The sequence below is a fragment of the Coregonus clupeaformis genome, chromosome 15 (genome assembly GCF_020615455.1).
Source record: "Coregonus clupeaformis isolate EN_2021a chromosome 15, ASM2061545v1, whole genome shotgun sequence".
In the NCBI taxonomy this organism is placed as follows: domain Eukaryota; kingdom Metazoa; phylum Chordata; class Actinopteri; order Salmoniformes; family Salmonidae; genus Coregonus; species Coregonus clupeaformis.
In genome coordinates, this window is record NC_059206.1 from 3318317 (window position 1) to 3334832 (window position 16516).

The 16516-nt window shown below is 43.6% G+C and overlaps 1 protein-coding gene across 1 annotated transcript in view; it reads right to left on the minus strand.

The window, feature by feature from the left end:
- Positions 1-3557: 3557 nt before the first annotated feature.
- The window catches only part of pargl (poly (ADP-ribose) glycohydrolase, like), a 53639-nt gene continuing 40680 nt past the window's right edge, over positions 3558-16516 (minus strand). Inside the window, exons 14-16 of the mRNA XM_041897711.2 lie at positions 16313-16421; positions 14211-14339; positions 3558-4082 (exon numbers count right to left, since the gene is read on the minus strand). Of these exons, the coding sequence (XP_041753645.1) occupies positions 3970-4082; positions 14211-14339; positions 16313-16421 (351 nt within the window). The 3' untranslated portion in view covers positions 3558-3969. The remainder of the gene's footprint in view (positions 4083-14210; positions 14340-16312; positions 16422-16516) is intronic.

A 16516-nucleotide genomic window follows, 5' to 3' on the forward strand; every position in this document is an offset into this window, starting at 1 on the left:
GTGAGAGACGCTCCAACTCAGCATCTCTCCTCCTCAGCGCAGCTATCTCCTGCTCCAGGAGTCCTTCAGCTCGACTCACTTTAGCCTTCTCCTGGGCTCTGATCAGCTCCTTCAGCTCAGAGCGCCTTCTCTCCATGGAGCGGATCAGCTCAGCCACTGTCCACTTCTGCAGAGCGCTGTTAGGACACAGAGAGAGAGAGAGAGAGAGAGGCTCCATGTTAATCAGTCTATTCCCTCTCTAACTTGGAACCCAGACAGCATGTTACCTACAGTGGGACTCAGACAGTGGGACTGGAGAGTGCCCTCTCTCCCTCACTGGCTGACTGGAGGAGGGAAGTGAAATGGTGCATCTCCTCTGGTCAATAATAATACTCACCTTGAGAGACTCCACAGCCTGTTGGAGCTCCTTCAGCACCTTCTCTCTCTCCTGGACTCTCTGCTGGACTTTCTGCTGACTCATCCCCAGCTGACTCTGTGGAGAAACACTCTTCATTGAGCTATCAAGTTTTATGTGTCCAAAATAGTTCACTAGTAAAGTAACATAGAGGGTAGGGATAAAAATCTTAAGAAAGTCCATTTGGAAAAGTATATGATCTATATTGTTGATTGTTAAAAAGGCCAGTCCTCTCAACTAAACTATGTCCTGACCTACATCACCAGTCAGTCACCACAGCACACAGTTACTACACAGTCACCACAGCACAGTTACTACAGTCACCACAGCACACAGTTACTACACAGTCACTACAGCACACAGTTACTACACAGTCACCACAGAACACAGTTACTACACAGTCACCACAGCACACAGTTGAATGATTATAGTTATTACAGTACACAATACTAATCAGAGAGACTGAACTTTGGACTCATAAAAGTCATTCAGAATGATAATGGTGTTTGATGTTAAACAATGGTAATACATTAGGATAATTTAGGTTTGATGTTTATATTTCTTCTGCTGTGGATTGATTTCATTTTTCAACTTTGTTTATTCTCTCCTATTAAACCAACCTTCATACTGTGTCTTTAATTCTGTGTTTATCAGAGAGTTACCAACAAGTTGCTCTGGTCTAACCTGTTTCTCAGTCCTCTCTGCTGCAGCTGACACTGTATCATGGCCTTTATGTTCATCCATCACACACTGATAACAGATACACTGTTGATCGGTACGACAGTAAACCTCCAGCAGTTTGTCATGATGAGAACAGATCTTCTCCTGTAGTTGTGTGGTGGCTTTAACCAATGTGTGCTTCTTGAAACCAGGAGATTCATAGTGAGGTTGGAGGTGAGTCTCGCAGTAACATTACATTTACATTTACGTCATTTAGCAGACGCTCTTATCCAGAGCGACTTACAGTTAGTGCATACATTATTCTTTTTTATTTTCATACTAGCTTTCCTTGGAGTTAAGGTCTGTCTGCACTGAGGACAGCTGTAGATATCCTGATCCCAGTAGCCCTCAATACAGCTTCTACAGTAACTGTGTCCACAAGGAATAGCCGGCTCCTTCAGTAGATCCAGACAGACAGAACAACAGAACTGGTCCTGGTCCAGCAGAACTCCCCGCTGAGCCATTTGGACTGTTGTTGTGCACTCTCACAGAGACAGAGATCAGTTTTATTTCCACAGATGAGAGTTTGTAGGAGGGGGAGGGACTTCCTGCTTCTGCCAGAGGGTGGAGTTAGAAAGAGAGGGAGGGAGGGAAAACAAGATAGCTTGAGGGAGACAGAGTGTGTGTGTGTGTGTGTGTGTGTGAGCGAGAGAGACAGAAAGAGAGGGAGGGAGGGAAAACAAGATAGCTTGAGGGAGACAGAGTGTGTGTGTGTGTGTGTGTGTGTGTGAGTGAGTGAGAGAGACAGACAGAAAGAGAGACGGGTATGTCTGTCAGCCACAAGACTCATTTTACCAATAAACAAAGAGTGAAGTCACTGGATTATAAAGAGGAATTTATTCAAAATGTTTAAAGAAAAAACTTTTTTTTTGTATTTTACAGTACACTGCACGTATATATACAGTTGAAGTCGGAAGTTTACATACACTTAGGTTGGAGTCATTAAAACTTGTTTTTCAAACACTCCACAAATTTCTTGTCAACAAACTATCGTTTTGGCAAGTCGGTTAGGACATCTACTTTGTGCATGACACAAGTAATTTTTCCAACAATTGTTTACAGATAGATTATTTAATTTATAATTCACTATATCACAATTCCAGTGGGTCAGAAGTTTACATAAACTAAGTTGACTGTGCCTTTAAACAGCTTGAAAAATTCCAGAAAATGATGTCATGGCTTTAGAAGCTTCTGATAGGCTAATTGACATCATTTGAGTCAATTGGAGGTGTACCTGTGGCTGTATTTCAAGGCCTACCTTCAAACTCAGTGCCTCTTTGCTTGACATCATGGGAAAATCAAAAGAAATCAGCCAAAAAATTGTAGACCTCCACAAGTCTGGTTCATCCTTGGGAGCAATTTCCAAACGCCTGAAGGCACCACGTTCATCTGTACAAACAATAGTACACAAGTATAAACACCATGGGACCACGCAGCCGTCATACCGCTCAGGAAGGAGACGCGTTCTGTCTCCTAGAGATGAACGTACTTTGGTGCGAAAAGTGCAAATCAATCCCAGAACAACAGCAAAGGACCTTGTGAAGGAGGAAAAGGTACAAAATATTCTATATCCACAGTAAAACGAGTCCTATATCGACATAACCTGAAAGGCCGCTCAGCAAGGAAGAAGCCACTGCTCCAAAACCGCCATAAAAAAGCCAGACTACGGTTTGCAACTGCACATGGGGACAAAGATCTTACTTTTTGGAGAAATGTCCTCTGGTCTGATGAAACAAAAATAGAACTGTTTGGCCATAATGACCATCGTTATGTTTGGAGGAAAAAGGGTGTTGCTTGCAAGCCGAAGAACACCATCCCAACCGTGAAGCACGGGGGTGACAGCATCATGCTGTGGGGGTGCTTTGCTGCAGGAGGGACTGGTGCACTTCACAAAATAGATGCCATCATGAGGAAGGATAATTATGTGGACATATTGAAGCAACATCTCAAGACATCAGTCAGGAAGTTAAAGCTTGGTCACAAATGGGTCTTCCAAATGGACAATGACCCCAAGCATACTTCCAAAGTTGTGCCAAAATGGCTTAAGGACAACAAAGTCAAGGTATTGGAGTGGCCATCACAAAGCCCTGACCTCAATCCTATTGAAAATTTGTGGGCAGAACTGAAAAAGTGTGCGCGAGCAAGGAGGCCTACAAACCTGACTCAGTTACACCAGCTCTGTCAGGAGGAATGGGCCAAAATTCACCCAACTTATTGTGGGAAGCTTGTGAAAGGCTACCCGAAACATTTGACCCAAGTTAAACAATTTAAAGCAATGCTACCAAATACTAATTGAGTGTATGTAAACTTCTGACCCACTGGGAATGTGATGAGAAAACTAAAAGCTGAAATAAATCATTATATCTACTATTATTCTGACATTTCACATTCTTAAAATAAAGTGGTGATCCTAACTGACCTAAGACTGGGAATTTCACTAGGATTAAACGTCAGGAATTGTGAAAAACTGAGTTTAAATGTATTTGGCTAAGGTGTCCGTAAACTTCCGACTTCAACTGGTGCTGGTTGAGTTGTTGGCTATCATCAAGGGAAAAATCAAAAAGCAGGACCCCTGGTTTTGCTGACATCATTTCATTAGCTTCGTTTTATCATCACATTTAGTTGTTTTCTAAATAGTTCAGTATGCAGCAGTTACAAATGTATAAGTTTGATTTAGGAACAGTGTAGTAGCGAAAAGAGAAACACATTCATAATCAACCATTACTTGGAATTGTACTATGTTTCTATCCACAGATCATTCATAGAGCCACTCTATCTCTGGGGTGCATCTCAATAATCCTAAAAAGGAAAGGAGACAAGGAAAGGAAGCTCCTTTAGAGTATTGAGATGTGTCCTCACAGCTGACTCCTGTGTTCCAGGGTGTTCCTGATCCAGTCAAATAGGTCCACATGTGTGTGAGACAACTGTATCACAGCACAGTAGTCATCCAGCAATTCATACAGTTTACCTGAGACAGGGGAGAGGAATCAATCAATCAAACTTTATTTACATGGCCACTAAGAGGATATGAGGTTTCACTAAACACAGTGAAGGGAAGGAGGACTTTCAGATCAGGTTTCACCTCCTGTATCCTAATACACTTTACAGACTGACTTTATGGTATGTTGCCTGTAAAAAAGGCAATGTTTTTCAGAACCCAATTCATACAGTCCCATTTTTACCACATTCTTGCCGGGATAAGCCTTTTATATCTCCCGTGCCTGCAAGTGTAGGAGTGGGAGTAGATGTGGCCCGTTGTGAGTGGATGTCTACATGAATAAATCCATTGAATATACACCATCACAAAGAAATCCATTATTCATTTGTTTTAGGCAGGGCCTAACAAACATTATATGACTAATAAAATTGAATTTCTAAATAGAATGGCATATTCTGAGTTTCATTATGTTACTGGTCTGTACAGCCTATGGACTACATGCACATGAAATCAACAGTTAGTTTGTTCATTAAACAGACAAGACACACTTAGGCTACCCTGATCACAGTGAACACACATATATTATATAGTAGGCTAAGAATATAATGAAATATAACAGAATAAAACACAAGGAAACATTTCCCCACACAACTTGATATTTTGAAAGAGCCCAAGGCAAGCCCATGTTTTTTTTATCCACGTTTGATCTCTTTCCTACCCTCAGTCCGCTTTGATAGGGAGCAGGTGTAGGGTCTTGCATTTAGAGAATCTTCATCATACCAATAGAAAATAATAGCTATCTACAGTATCTCACAAAAGTGAGTACACTCCTCACATTTTTGTAAATATTTGAGTATATCTTTTCATGTGACAACACTGAAGAAATGACACTTTGCTACAATGTAAAGTAGTGAGTGTACAGCTTGTATAACAGTGTACATTTGCTGTCCCCTCAAAATAACACACAGCCATTAATATCTAAACCGCTGGCAACAAAAGTGAGTACACCCCTAAGTGAAAATGTCCAAATTGGGCCCAAAGTGTCAATATTTTGTGTGGCCACCATCATTTTCCAGCACTGCCTTAACCCTCTTGGGCATGGAGTTCACCAGAGCTTCACAGGTTGCCACTGGAGTCCTCTTCCACTCCTCCATGACGACATCACGGAGCTGGTGGATGTTAGAGACCTTGCACTCTTCCACCTTCCGTTTGAGGATGCCCCACAGATGCTCAATAGGGTTTAGGTCTGGAGACATGCTTGGCCAGTCCATCACCTTTACCCTCAGCTTCTTTAGCAAGGCAGTGGTCGTCTTGGAGGTGTGTTTAGGGTCGTTATCATGTTGGAATACAGCCCTGCGGCCCAGTCTCCGAAGGGAGGGGATCATGCTCTGCTTCAGTATGTCACAGTACATGTTGGCATTCATGGTTCCATCAATGAACTGTAGCTCCCCAGTGCCGGCAGCACTCATGCAGCCCCAGACCATGACACTCCCACCACCATGCTTGACTGTAGGCAAGACACACTTGTCTTTGTACTCCTCACCTGGTTGCCGCCAAACATGCTTGACACCATCTGAACCAAATATGTTTATCTTGGTCTCATCAGACCACAGGACATGGTTCCAGTAATCCATGTCCTTAGTCTACTTGTCTTCAGCAAACTGTTTGCGGGCTTTCGTGTGCATCATCTTTAGAAGAGGCTTCCTTCTGGGACGACAGCCATGCAGACACTCCTCACATTTTTGTAAATATTTGAGTATATCTTTTCATGTGACAACACTGAAGAAATGACACTTTGCTACAATGTAAAGTAGTGAGTGTACAGCTTGTATAACAGTGTACATTTGCTGTCCCCTCAAAATAACTCAACACACAGCCATTAATGTCTAAACCGCTGGCAACAAAAGTGAGTACACCCCTAAGTGAAAATGTCCAAATTGGGCCCAATTAGCCAATTTCCCTCCCCGGTGTCATGTCTCGTTAGTGTTACAAGGTCTCAGGTGTGAATGGGGAGCAGGTGTGTTAAATTTGGTGTCATCGCTCTCACACTCCCTCATACTGGTCACTGGAAGTTCAACATGGCACCTCATGGCAAAGAACTCTCTGAGGATCTGAAAAAAAGAATTGTTGCTCTACATAAAGATGGCCTGGGCTATAAGAAGATTGCCAAGACCCTGAAACTGAGCTGCAGCACGGTGGCCAAGACCATACAGCGGTTTAACAGGACAGGTTCCACTCAGAACAGGCCTCGCCATGGTCGACCAAAGAAGTTGAGTGCACGTGTTCAGTGTCATATCCAGAGGTTGTCTTTGGGAAATAGACGTATGAGTGCTGCCAGCATTGCTGCAGAGGTTGAAGGGGTGGGGGGTCAGCCTGTCAGTGCTCAAACCATACGCCGCACACTGCATCAAATTGGTCTGCATGGCTGTCGTCCCAGAAGGAAGCCTCTTCTAAAGATGATGCACAAGAAAGCCCGCAAACAGTTTGCTGAAGACAAGCAGACTAAGGACATGGATTACTGGAACCATGTCCTGTGGTCTGATGAGACCAAGATAAACATATTTGGTTCAGATGGTGTCAAGCATGTTTGGCGGCAACCAGGTGAGGAGTACAAAGACAAGTGTGTCTTGCCTACAGTCAAGCATGGTGGTGGGAGTGTCATGGTCTGGGGCTGCATGAGTGCTGCCGGCACTGGGGAGCTACAGTTCATTGAGGGAACCATGAATGCCAACATGTACTGTGACATACTGAAGCAGAGCATGATCCCCTCCCTTCGGAGACTGGGCCGCAGGGCTGTATTCCAACATGATAACGACCCTAAACACACCTCCAAGACGACCACTGCCTTGCTAAAGAAGCTGAGGGTAAAGGTGATGGACTGGCCAAGCATGTCTCCAGACCTAAACCCTATTGAGCATCTGTGGGGCATCCTCAAACGGAAGGTGGAGGAGTGCAAGGTCTCTAACATCCACCAGCTCCGTGATGTCGTCATGGAGGAGTGGAAGAGGACTCCAGTGGCAACCTGTGAAGCTCTGGTGAACTCCATGCCCAAGAGGGTTAAGGCAGTGCTGGAAAATGATGGTGGCCACACAAAATATTGACACTTTGGGCCCAATTTGGACATTTTCACTTAGGGGTGTACTCACTTTTGTTGCCAGCGGTTTAGACATTAATGGCTGTGTGTTGTGTTATTTTGAGGGGACAGTAAATGTACACTGTTATACAAGCTGTACACTCACTACTTTACATTGTAGCAAAGTGTCATTTTTTCAGTTTTGTCACATGGAAAGATATACTCAAATATTTACAAAAATGTGAGGGGTGTACTCACTTTTGTGAGATACTGTATATTTTTTAAAGCATGTGAATCTCGTGTTCATATTTCATAACCTCCTCAGACTTTTGGAATTGCCTATATGTGGTCGAGCAAAATAATAGGCCTTGATTTAGGCTACATTATTGAATGCTAAATGTTTCTGATCAGTGATAGATGAGCAAATGAATAGATGAGCTTTACCATCTCCACGAATGTAACCAAATATAGCCTACAGCCGGAGATTCAGTGAAACAAAATCACATTGATTGATTAAGACAAGTCAGAGGCTTTTTGTTGGGAGTAGGCCTAGGTTACTAAGCAACTGTGAGTGAAGAGCAAAATAATCCAGTTATTAGGCTACATAACAAAATGTTCTGATCAGTGATAATAAATGAGCCAACCAGACAAGATGATCATGAGCAGTACTCAGCTCAACTTAGCTAACACTTCCACAGCCTCATTGTAGCCTAACCAATATCCAAACGGAGATTCAGTAAAAAATAAAAATCCGACAATAACCAGTTTTTCATCCAATGTTTTTATGCGCATAAAGTACACTGTGGCTTGCGAATGTATTCACCCCCCTTGGCATTTTTCCTATTTTGTTGCCTTAAAACCTGGAATTAAAATTGATTTTGGGGGGGTTTGTATCATTTGATTTACACAACATGCCTACCACTTTGAAGATGCAAAATATTTTTTTTCTGAAACAAACAAGAAATAAGACACAAAAAAACAGAAGACTTGAGCGTGCATTACTATTTACCCCCCCAAAGTCAATACTTTGTAGAGCCACCTTTTGCAGCAATTACAGCTGCAAGTCTCTTGGGGTATGTCTCTATAAGCTTGACACATCTAGCCACTGGGATTTTTGCCCATTCTTCAAGGCAAAACTGCTCCAGCTCCTTCAAGTTGGATGGGTTCCGCTGGTGTACAGCAATCTATAAGTCATACTACAGATTCTCAATTGGATTGAGGTCAGGGCTTTGACTAGGCCATTCCAATACATTTAAATGTTTCCCCTTAAACCACTCAAGTGTTGCTTTAGCAGTATGCTTAGGGTCATTATTCTGCTGGAAGGTGAACCTCCGATCCCACTCTCAAATCTCTGGAAGACTGAAACAGGTTTACCTCAAGAATTTCCCTGTATTTAGCTATATCCATCATTCCTTCAATTCTGACCAGTTTCCCAGTCCCTGCAGATGAAAACATCCCCACAGCATGATGCTGCCACCACCATGCTTCACTGTGGGGATGGTGTTCTCGGGGTGATGAGAGGTGTTGGGTTTGTGTCAGACATAGTGTTTTCCTTGATGGCCAAAAAGCTCAATTTTAGTCTCATCTGACCAGAGTACCTTCTTCCATATGTTTGGGGAGTCTCCCACGTGCCTTTTGGTGAACACCAAACGTGTTTGCTTATTTTTTTCTTTAAGCAATGTCTTTTTTCTGGCCACTCTTCCGTAAAGCCCAGCTCTGTGGAGTGTACAGCTTAAAGTGGTCCTATGGACAGATACTCCAATTCCGCTGTGGAGCTTTGCAGCTCCTTCAGGGTTATCTTTGGTCTCTTTGTTGCCTCTCTGATTAATGTCCTCCTTGCCTGGTCCGTGAGTTTTGGTGGGCGGCCCTCTCTTGGCAGGCCATATCCTTTCCATTTTTTAATAATGGATTTAATGATGCTCCGTGGGAAGTTCAACGTTTCTGATATTTTCTTATAACCCAACCCTGATCTGTACTTCTCCACAACTTTGTCCCTGACCTGCTTGGAGAGCTCCTTGGTCTTCATGGTGCCGCTTGCTTGGTGGTGCCCCTTGCTTAGCGGTGTTGCAGACTCTGGGGCCTTTCATAACAGCTGTGCTGCTGCTCCAGTTTCAACTGTTCAGCCTGCGGCTATGGAACCCTGACCTGTTCACCAGATGTTCTACCTTGTCCCGGACCTGCTGTTTTCGACTCTCTCTCTCTCTCTCTCTACCGCACCTGCTGTTTGTAAACAACAGCTGGTGCATGAAATCTAATATTAAGGAAGTCCCGAGGTTTTGCTCGCCTGAGGTAGAGTATCTCATGATAAGCAGTAGACCACACTATTTACCAAGATAGTTTTCATCTATATTTTTCGTAGCTGTCTATTTACCACCACAAACCGATGCTGGCACTAAGACTGCACTCAATGAGCTGTATAAGGCCATAAGCAAACAAGAAAACGCTCATCCAGAGGCAGCGCTCCTAGTGGCCGGGGACTTTAATGCAGGGAAACTTAAATCCGTTCTACCTAATTTCTACCAGCATGTTAAATGTGCACCCTCGCCCTCCATTTGGCAAATCTGACCATAATTCTATACTCCTGATTCCTGCTTATAAGCAAAAACTAAAGGAGGAAGCACCAGTGACTCGGTTAATAAGGAAGTGGTCAGATGACGCAGATGCTAAGGTACAGGACTGTTTTGCTAGCACAGACTGGAATATGTTTCCGGGATTCTTCCGATGGCATTGAGTACACCACATCAGTCACTGGCTTCATCAATAAGTGCATCGATGACGTCGTCCCCACAGGCACCGTACGTACATACCCCAACCAGAAGCCATGGATTACAGGCAACATCCGCACTGAGCTAAAAGGGTAGAGCAGCCGCTTTCAAGGAGCGGGACTCTAACCCGGACGCTTATAAGAAATCCCGCTATGCCCTCCGATGAACCATCAAACAGGCAAAGAGTCAATACAGGACTAAGATTGAATCGTACTACACCGGCTCTGACGCTTGTCGGATGTGGCAGGGCTTGCAAACTATTACAGACTACAAAGGGAAGCACAGCCACGAGCAGCCCAGTGACACAAGCTTACCAGATGAGCTAAATCACTTCTATGATGCTTGCGTCGAGGCAAGCAACACTGAAGCATGCATGAGAGCATCAGCTGTTCCGCATGATTATGTGATCACACTCTCCGTAGCAGATGTGAGTAAGACTTTTAAGCAGGTCAACATTCACAAGGCTGCAGGGTCAGACGGATTACCAGGACGCGTTCTCCGAGCCTGCGCTGACCAACTGGCAAGTGTCTTCACTGACATTTTCAACATGTCCCTGACTGAGTTTTTAATACCAACATATTTCAAGCAGACCACCATAGTCCCTGTGCCCAAGAACACTAAGATAACCTGCCTCTCTGTTTATTATCTATGCATAGTCACTTTAACTCTACCCACATGTACACTACCTTTCAAAAGTTTGGGGTCACTTAGAAATGTCCTTGTTTTCGAAAGAAAAGCAATTTTATTGTCCATTAAAATAACATCAAATTGATCAGAAATACAGTGTAGACATTGTTAATGTTGTAAATGGCTATTGTAGCTGGAAATGGCTGATTTTTAATGGAATATCTACATAGGCATACAGAGGTCCATTATTATCGGTCCTGTGTTCAAATGGCACGTTGTGTTTGCTAATCCAAGTTTATCATTTTAAAAGGCTAATTGATCATTAGAAAACCCTTTTGCCATTATGTTAGCACAGCTGAAAACTGTTGCGCTGATTAAAGAAGCAATAAAACTGGCCTTCTTGAGACTAGTTGATTATCTGGAGCATCAGCAATTGTGGGTTCGATTACAGGCTCAAAATGGCCAGAAACAAATAACTTTCTTCTGAAACTCGTCAGTCTATTCTTGTTCTGAGAAATTAAGGCTATTCCATGCGAGAAATTGCCAAGAAACTGAAGATATCGTACAACGCTGTGTACTACTCCCCTCACAGAACAGCGCAAACTGGCTCTAACCAGAATAGAAAGAGGAGTGGGAGGCCCCGGTGCACAACTGAGCAAGAGGACAAATACATTAGTGTCTAGTTTGAGAAACAGACGCCTCACAGGTCCTCAACTGGCAGCTTCATTACATAGTACCCGCAAAATAGTCTCAACGTCAACAGTGAAAAGGCTACTCCGGGATGCTGACCTTCTAGGCAGAGTTGCAAAGAAAAAGCCATATCTCAGACTGGCCAATAAAAAGAAAATATTAAGATGGGCAAAAGAACACAGACACTGGACTTTTTCACATTTACATAAGTATTCAGACCCTTTACTCAGTACTTTGTTGAAGCACTTTTGGCAGCGATTACGGCCTTGAGTCTTCTTGGGTATGACGCTATAAGCTTGGCACACCTGTATTTGGGGAGTTTCTCCCATTCTTCTCTGTAGATCCTCTCAAGCTCTGTCAGGTTGGATGGGGAGGGTCACTGCACAGCTATTTTCAGGTCTCTCCAGAGATGTTCTATCGGGTTCAAGTCCGGGCTCTGGCTGGGCCACTCAAGGACATTCAGAGACTTGTCCCGAAGCCACTCCTGCGTTGTCTTAGCTGTGTGCTTAGGTTCGTTGTCCTGTTGGAAGGTGAACCTTCGACCCAGTCTGAGGTCCTGAGAGCTCTAGAGCAGGTTCTCTGTACTTTGCTCCATTCATCTTTCCCTCGATCCTGACTAGTCTCCCAGTCCCTGCCGCTGAAAAACATTCCCACAGCATGATGCTACCACCACCATGCTTCACCGTAGAGATGGTGCCAGGTTTCCTCCAGATGTGACGCGTGGCATTCAGGCCAAAGAGTTCAATCTTGGATTCATCAGACCAGAGAATCTTGTTTCTCATGGCATGAGAGTCATTTAGGTGCCTTTTGGCAAACTCCAAGCAGACTGTCATGTGCCTTTTACTAAGGAGTGGCTTCCGTCTGGCCACTCTACCATAAAGGCCTGATTGGTGGAGTGCTGCAGAGATGGTTGTCCTTCTGGAAGGTTCTCCCATCTCCACAGAGGAACTCTGGAGCTCTGTCAGAGTGACCATCAGGTTCTTGGTCACCTCCCTGACCAAGGCCATTCTCCCCCGATTGCTAAGTTTGGCTGAGTGGCAAGCTCTAGGAAGAGTCTTGGTGGTTCCAAACTTCTTCCATTTAAGAATGATGGAGGCCACTGTGTTCTTGGGAACCTTCAATGCTGCAGACATTTTTTAGTACCCTTCCCCAGATCTGTGCCTTGACACAATCCTGGTTCGGAGCTCTACGGATAATTCCTTCGACCTCATGGCTTGTTTTCTGCTCTGATATGCACTGTCAACTGTGGGACCTTATATAGACAGGTGTGTGCCTTTCCAAATCAGGTCCAATCAATGTAATTTATCACAGGTGGACTCCAAGTTGTAGAAACATCTCAAGGATGATCAATGGAAACAGGATGCACCCGAGCTCAATTTCGAGTCTCATAGCAAAGGGTCTGAATACTTACGTAAATACGTTTTTTCTGTTTTTTGTTTATTTTTATAAATGTGCACAACAATAAAATACAACCTGTTTTCGCTTTGTCATTATGGCGTATTGTGTGTAGATGAGAAATGAGAAAAAACAAAACAATTTAATCAATTTTAGAATAAGGCTGTAACGTAACAAAATGTGGAAAAAGTCAAGGGGTCTGAATACTTTCCGAATGGACTGTAGTTCTGTGTCTACTATCTATGGTAACTCACCCACTGTAGTTCTGTGTGTACTAACTCACCCACTGTAGTTCTGTGTGTATCAGAGTATGTGAGCGGAGCGGAGCTTGAGCGAGGTGCGGAGCATGCCCAATTTGACTGGTGCGCGGAGTGAGATTCCCAAAGACAGGAGCGTCTGCCTTCTCGCCCGATCCAATTTCGCTGCAGTAGTGTTCACTTTAGAGCTCCGGGAATGCCCGGCCCAGCATGCATTTCTAGTCTACTTGTGTGCTGCTATAGCCCCTTGCTTTAGCTAGTGTCATGGAGTTCACTAAATATTTTCATAAAGAAACTGATAAAACACCCAGGTGCAAAATCAAAGGGACTTACAAAGATGAGGAGGACCAAGAGCAAGAGAGGGAGTGATGTGATGTAGTGTCCATAACTAAATAATCATTGTGGAATCTGAAAGGACACATATCCCAAATGCATGATGGTGTACTTACTACGTGCACATGCTAAAATAAAGGAATGAGGTGGGTAGATAACTAAGTGTCATTGTAGGAAAGCATTTATAAACAAAAAATCTGATCTCATAAAAAAATAAAAAATAAAATTGTTCTGGCATATTCCCACTTTCAAGGAGCTTTCCGTTTTGCCTGGCCTGTTCTCCGGACACCAACGCATGAGCCTGAAGCCACAGACCGGCCGAACTCGTGTTTCTAAAAATAAATTCAAAGGCATCACTGAGGCATCACTGAGTCTAATGAGGCATTTTTCATTTAATTTGTTTTTAATTCTAAGTAAGTCACAGCCTATATGAGCAATTAATAGAGTATAATGATTTAATACAACAAAATGTTGTTTAAATGCTGAGCGCTTTATGTCACTACCAGCCTGGTGTTGCACTCATAAATGCTTCACAATGTATTTCTTTGTAGGCTATAGCCTTGATAGAATTGAAATAATAATATAGCCTAAATAATTCATTTTCGTTCCTTCTTAGGCTCCCTGTCTGGCTCCTGACCGATTTCGTGTTTATATGCTGTTTAATACGCCTATTTGAAATGATGAGCGCTTCTTACGTTCACCATTTCACGTTTATTAAAATACTTTTCATTCAAATCATATGGTTTGGTTTCAATACTTCAAAACCAAATGGTAGGTCCAAGTAGTCACAAGAATAGATGGGTGGAGCGAATTTGGAGTGGCAGTTTTTTTTCCTGTGCGCACAGAGCAGTTTTTAGCAGAGCAGTTGGAAAGGTGGTGGCGCGTTCAATCAGTGCGCAAGCACCGCTCCCGGATTTCAGACTGCTCAACTCAGCTCACATACTTTGGTGTGTACTAACTCACCCACTGAAGTTCTTTGTGTACTAACTCTCCCACTATTTTGTGTGCACTAACTCACCCACTGTAGTTCTGTGTGTGACCAGTAGTTGGTGCATGTTCTGCAGCTCTCTCTCCAAACTGAAGTTCTTGAAGGTGACGAAGGCCACGCCTCTCTGAACCCTGGCTGCAGCCATCAGCTGGATCAGAGCTGGGAGGGGAAAAACAACCAATCAGATCACAGAGTCATTTTCTGTGAATTTTCAGAGTGGGTCTACAGTGCCTTGCAAAAGTATTCATCCCCCTTGGCGTTTTTCCTATTTTGTTGCATTACAACCTGTAATTTAAATTGATTTTTATTTGGATTTCATTTAATGGACATACACAAAATAGTCCAAATTGGTGAAGTGAAATGAAAAAAATAACTTGTTTCAAAAAATTCTAAAAAATAAATAACGGAAAAGTGGTACGTGCATATGTATTCACCCCCTTTGCTATGAAGCCCCTAAATAAGATCTGGTGCAACCAATTACCTTCAGAAGTCACATCATTTGTTAAATAAAGTCCACCTGTGTGCAATCTAAGTGTCACATGATCTGTCACATGATCTCAGTATATATACACTTGTTCTGAAAGGCCCCAGAGTCTGAAACAACACTAAGCGGCACCATGAAGACCAAGGAGCTCTCCAAACAGGTCAGGGTCAAAGTTGTGGAGAAGTACAGATCAGGGTTGGGTTATAAAAAAATATCAGAAACTTTGAACATCCCACGGAGCACCATTAAATCTACAGGGGCCTCCTGTAGCTCAGTTGGTAGAGCATGGCGCTTGCAACGCCAGGGTTGTGGGTTCGATTCCCCCGGGGGGCCAGTATGAAGAATGTATGCACTCACTAACTGTAAGTCGCTCTGGATAATAGCGTCTGCTAAATGACTAAAATGTATTAAAAAATTGAAAGAATATGGCACCACAACAAACCTGCCAAGAGAGGGCCGCCCACCAAAACTCACGGACCAGGCAAGGAGGACATTAATCAGAGAGGCAACAAAGAGACCAAAGATAACCCTTAAGGAGCTGCAAAGCTCCACAGCAGAGATTGGAGTATCTGTCCATAGGACCACTTTAAACCGTACAATCCACAGAGCTGGGCTTTACGGAAGAGTGGCCAGAAAAAAATAAGCAAACAGGTTTGGTGTTCGCCAAAAGGCATGTGGGAGACTCCCCAAACATATGGAAGAAGGTACTCTAGTCAGATGAGACTAAAATTGAGCTTTTTGGCCATCAAGGAAAACGCTATGTCTGGCGCAAACCCAACCCCTCTCATCACCCCGAGAACACCAGCCCCTCAGTGAAACATGGTGGTGGCAGCATCATGCTGTGGGCATGTTTTTCATCGTCAGGGACTGGGAAACTGGTCAGAATTGAAGGAATGATGGATGGCGCTAAATACAGGGAAATTCTTGAGGGAAACCTGTTTCAGTCTTCCAGAGATTTGAGACTGGGACGGAGGTTCACCTTCCAGCATACTGCTAAAGCAACACTCGAGTGGTTTAAGGGGAAACATTTAAATGTCTTGGAATGGCCTAGTCAAAGCCCAGACTTCAATCCAATTGAGAATATGTGGTATGACTTAAAGATTGCTTTACACCAGCGGAACCCATCCAACTTGAAGGAGCTGGAGCAGTTTTGCCTTGAAGAATGGGCAAAAATCCCAGTGGCTAGATGTGCCAAGCTTATAGAGACATTCCCCAAGAGACTTGCAACTGTAATTGCTGCAAAAGGTGGCTCTACAAAGTATTGATTTGGGGGGGGTGAATAGTTATGCACGCTCAAGTTGTCTGTTTTCTTGTCTTATTTCTTGATTGTTTCACAATAAAAAATATTTTGCATCTTCAAAGCGGTAGGCATGTTGTGTAAATCAAATGATACAAACCCCCCAAAAATCCATTTTAATTCCAGGTTGTAAGGCAACAAAATAAGAAAAATGCCAATGGGGGGAATACTTTCGCAAGCCACTGTATGTGGAATATCCTGTGGGTAGAGTTGAGTTAGTCAAATGAAATCAAATGTTATTGGTCACATACACATATTTAGCAGATGTTATTGCGGGTGTAGCGAAATGCTTGTAAACAAGTGTCAGAAGTGTTTGGGGGGTTAGGAGCCAGGGTCAACAGTTAGGGCTACCTTTAAGTTTGGGGTCTCCATTGAAGGCTCCGCAGCCCCAGTTGCCCGTGGCGATGTCAGGAAGGAGGTCTGGGTGAGTGTTGTCACCTGCCTTAAAGCCACAGTACGCCTGAGGGAGGATATCACAGGAGACCACCGACATCAGATTTATCTCCAGCCCTGCTCTAGCTAGCACACCTGATTCTACTAATCAGCTGCAGTCTG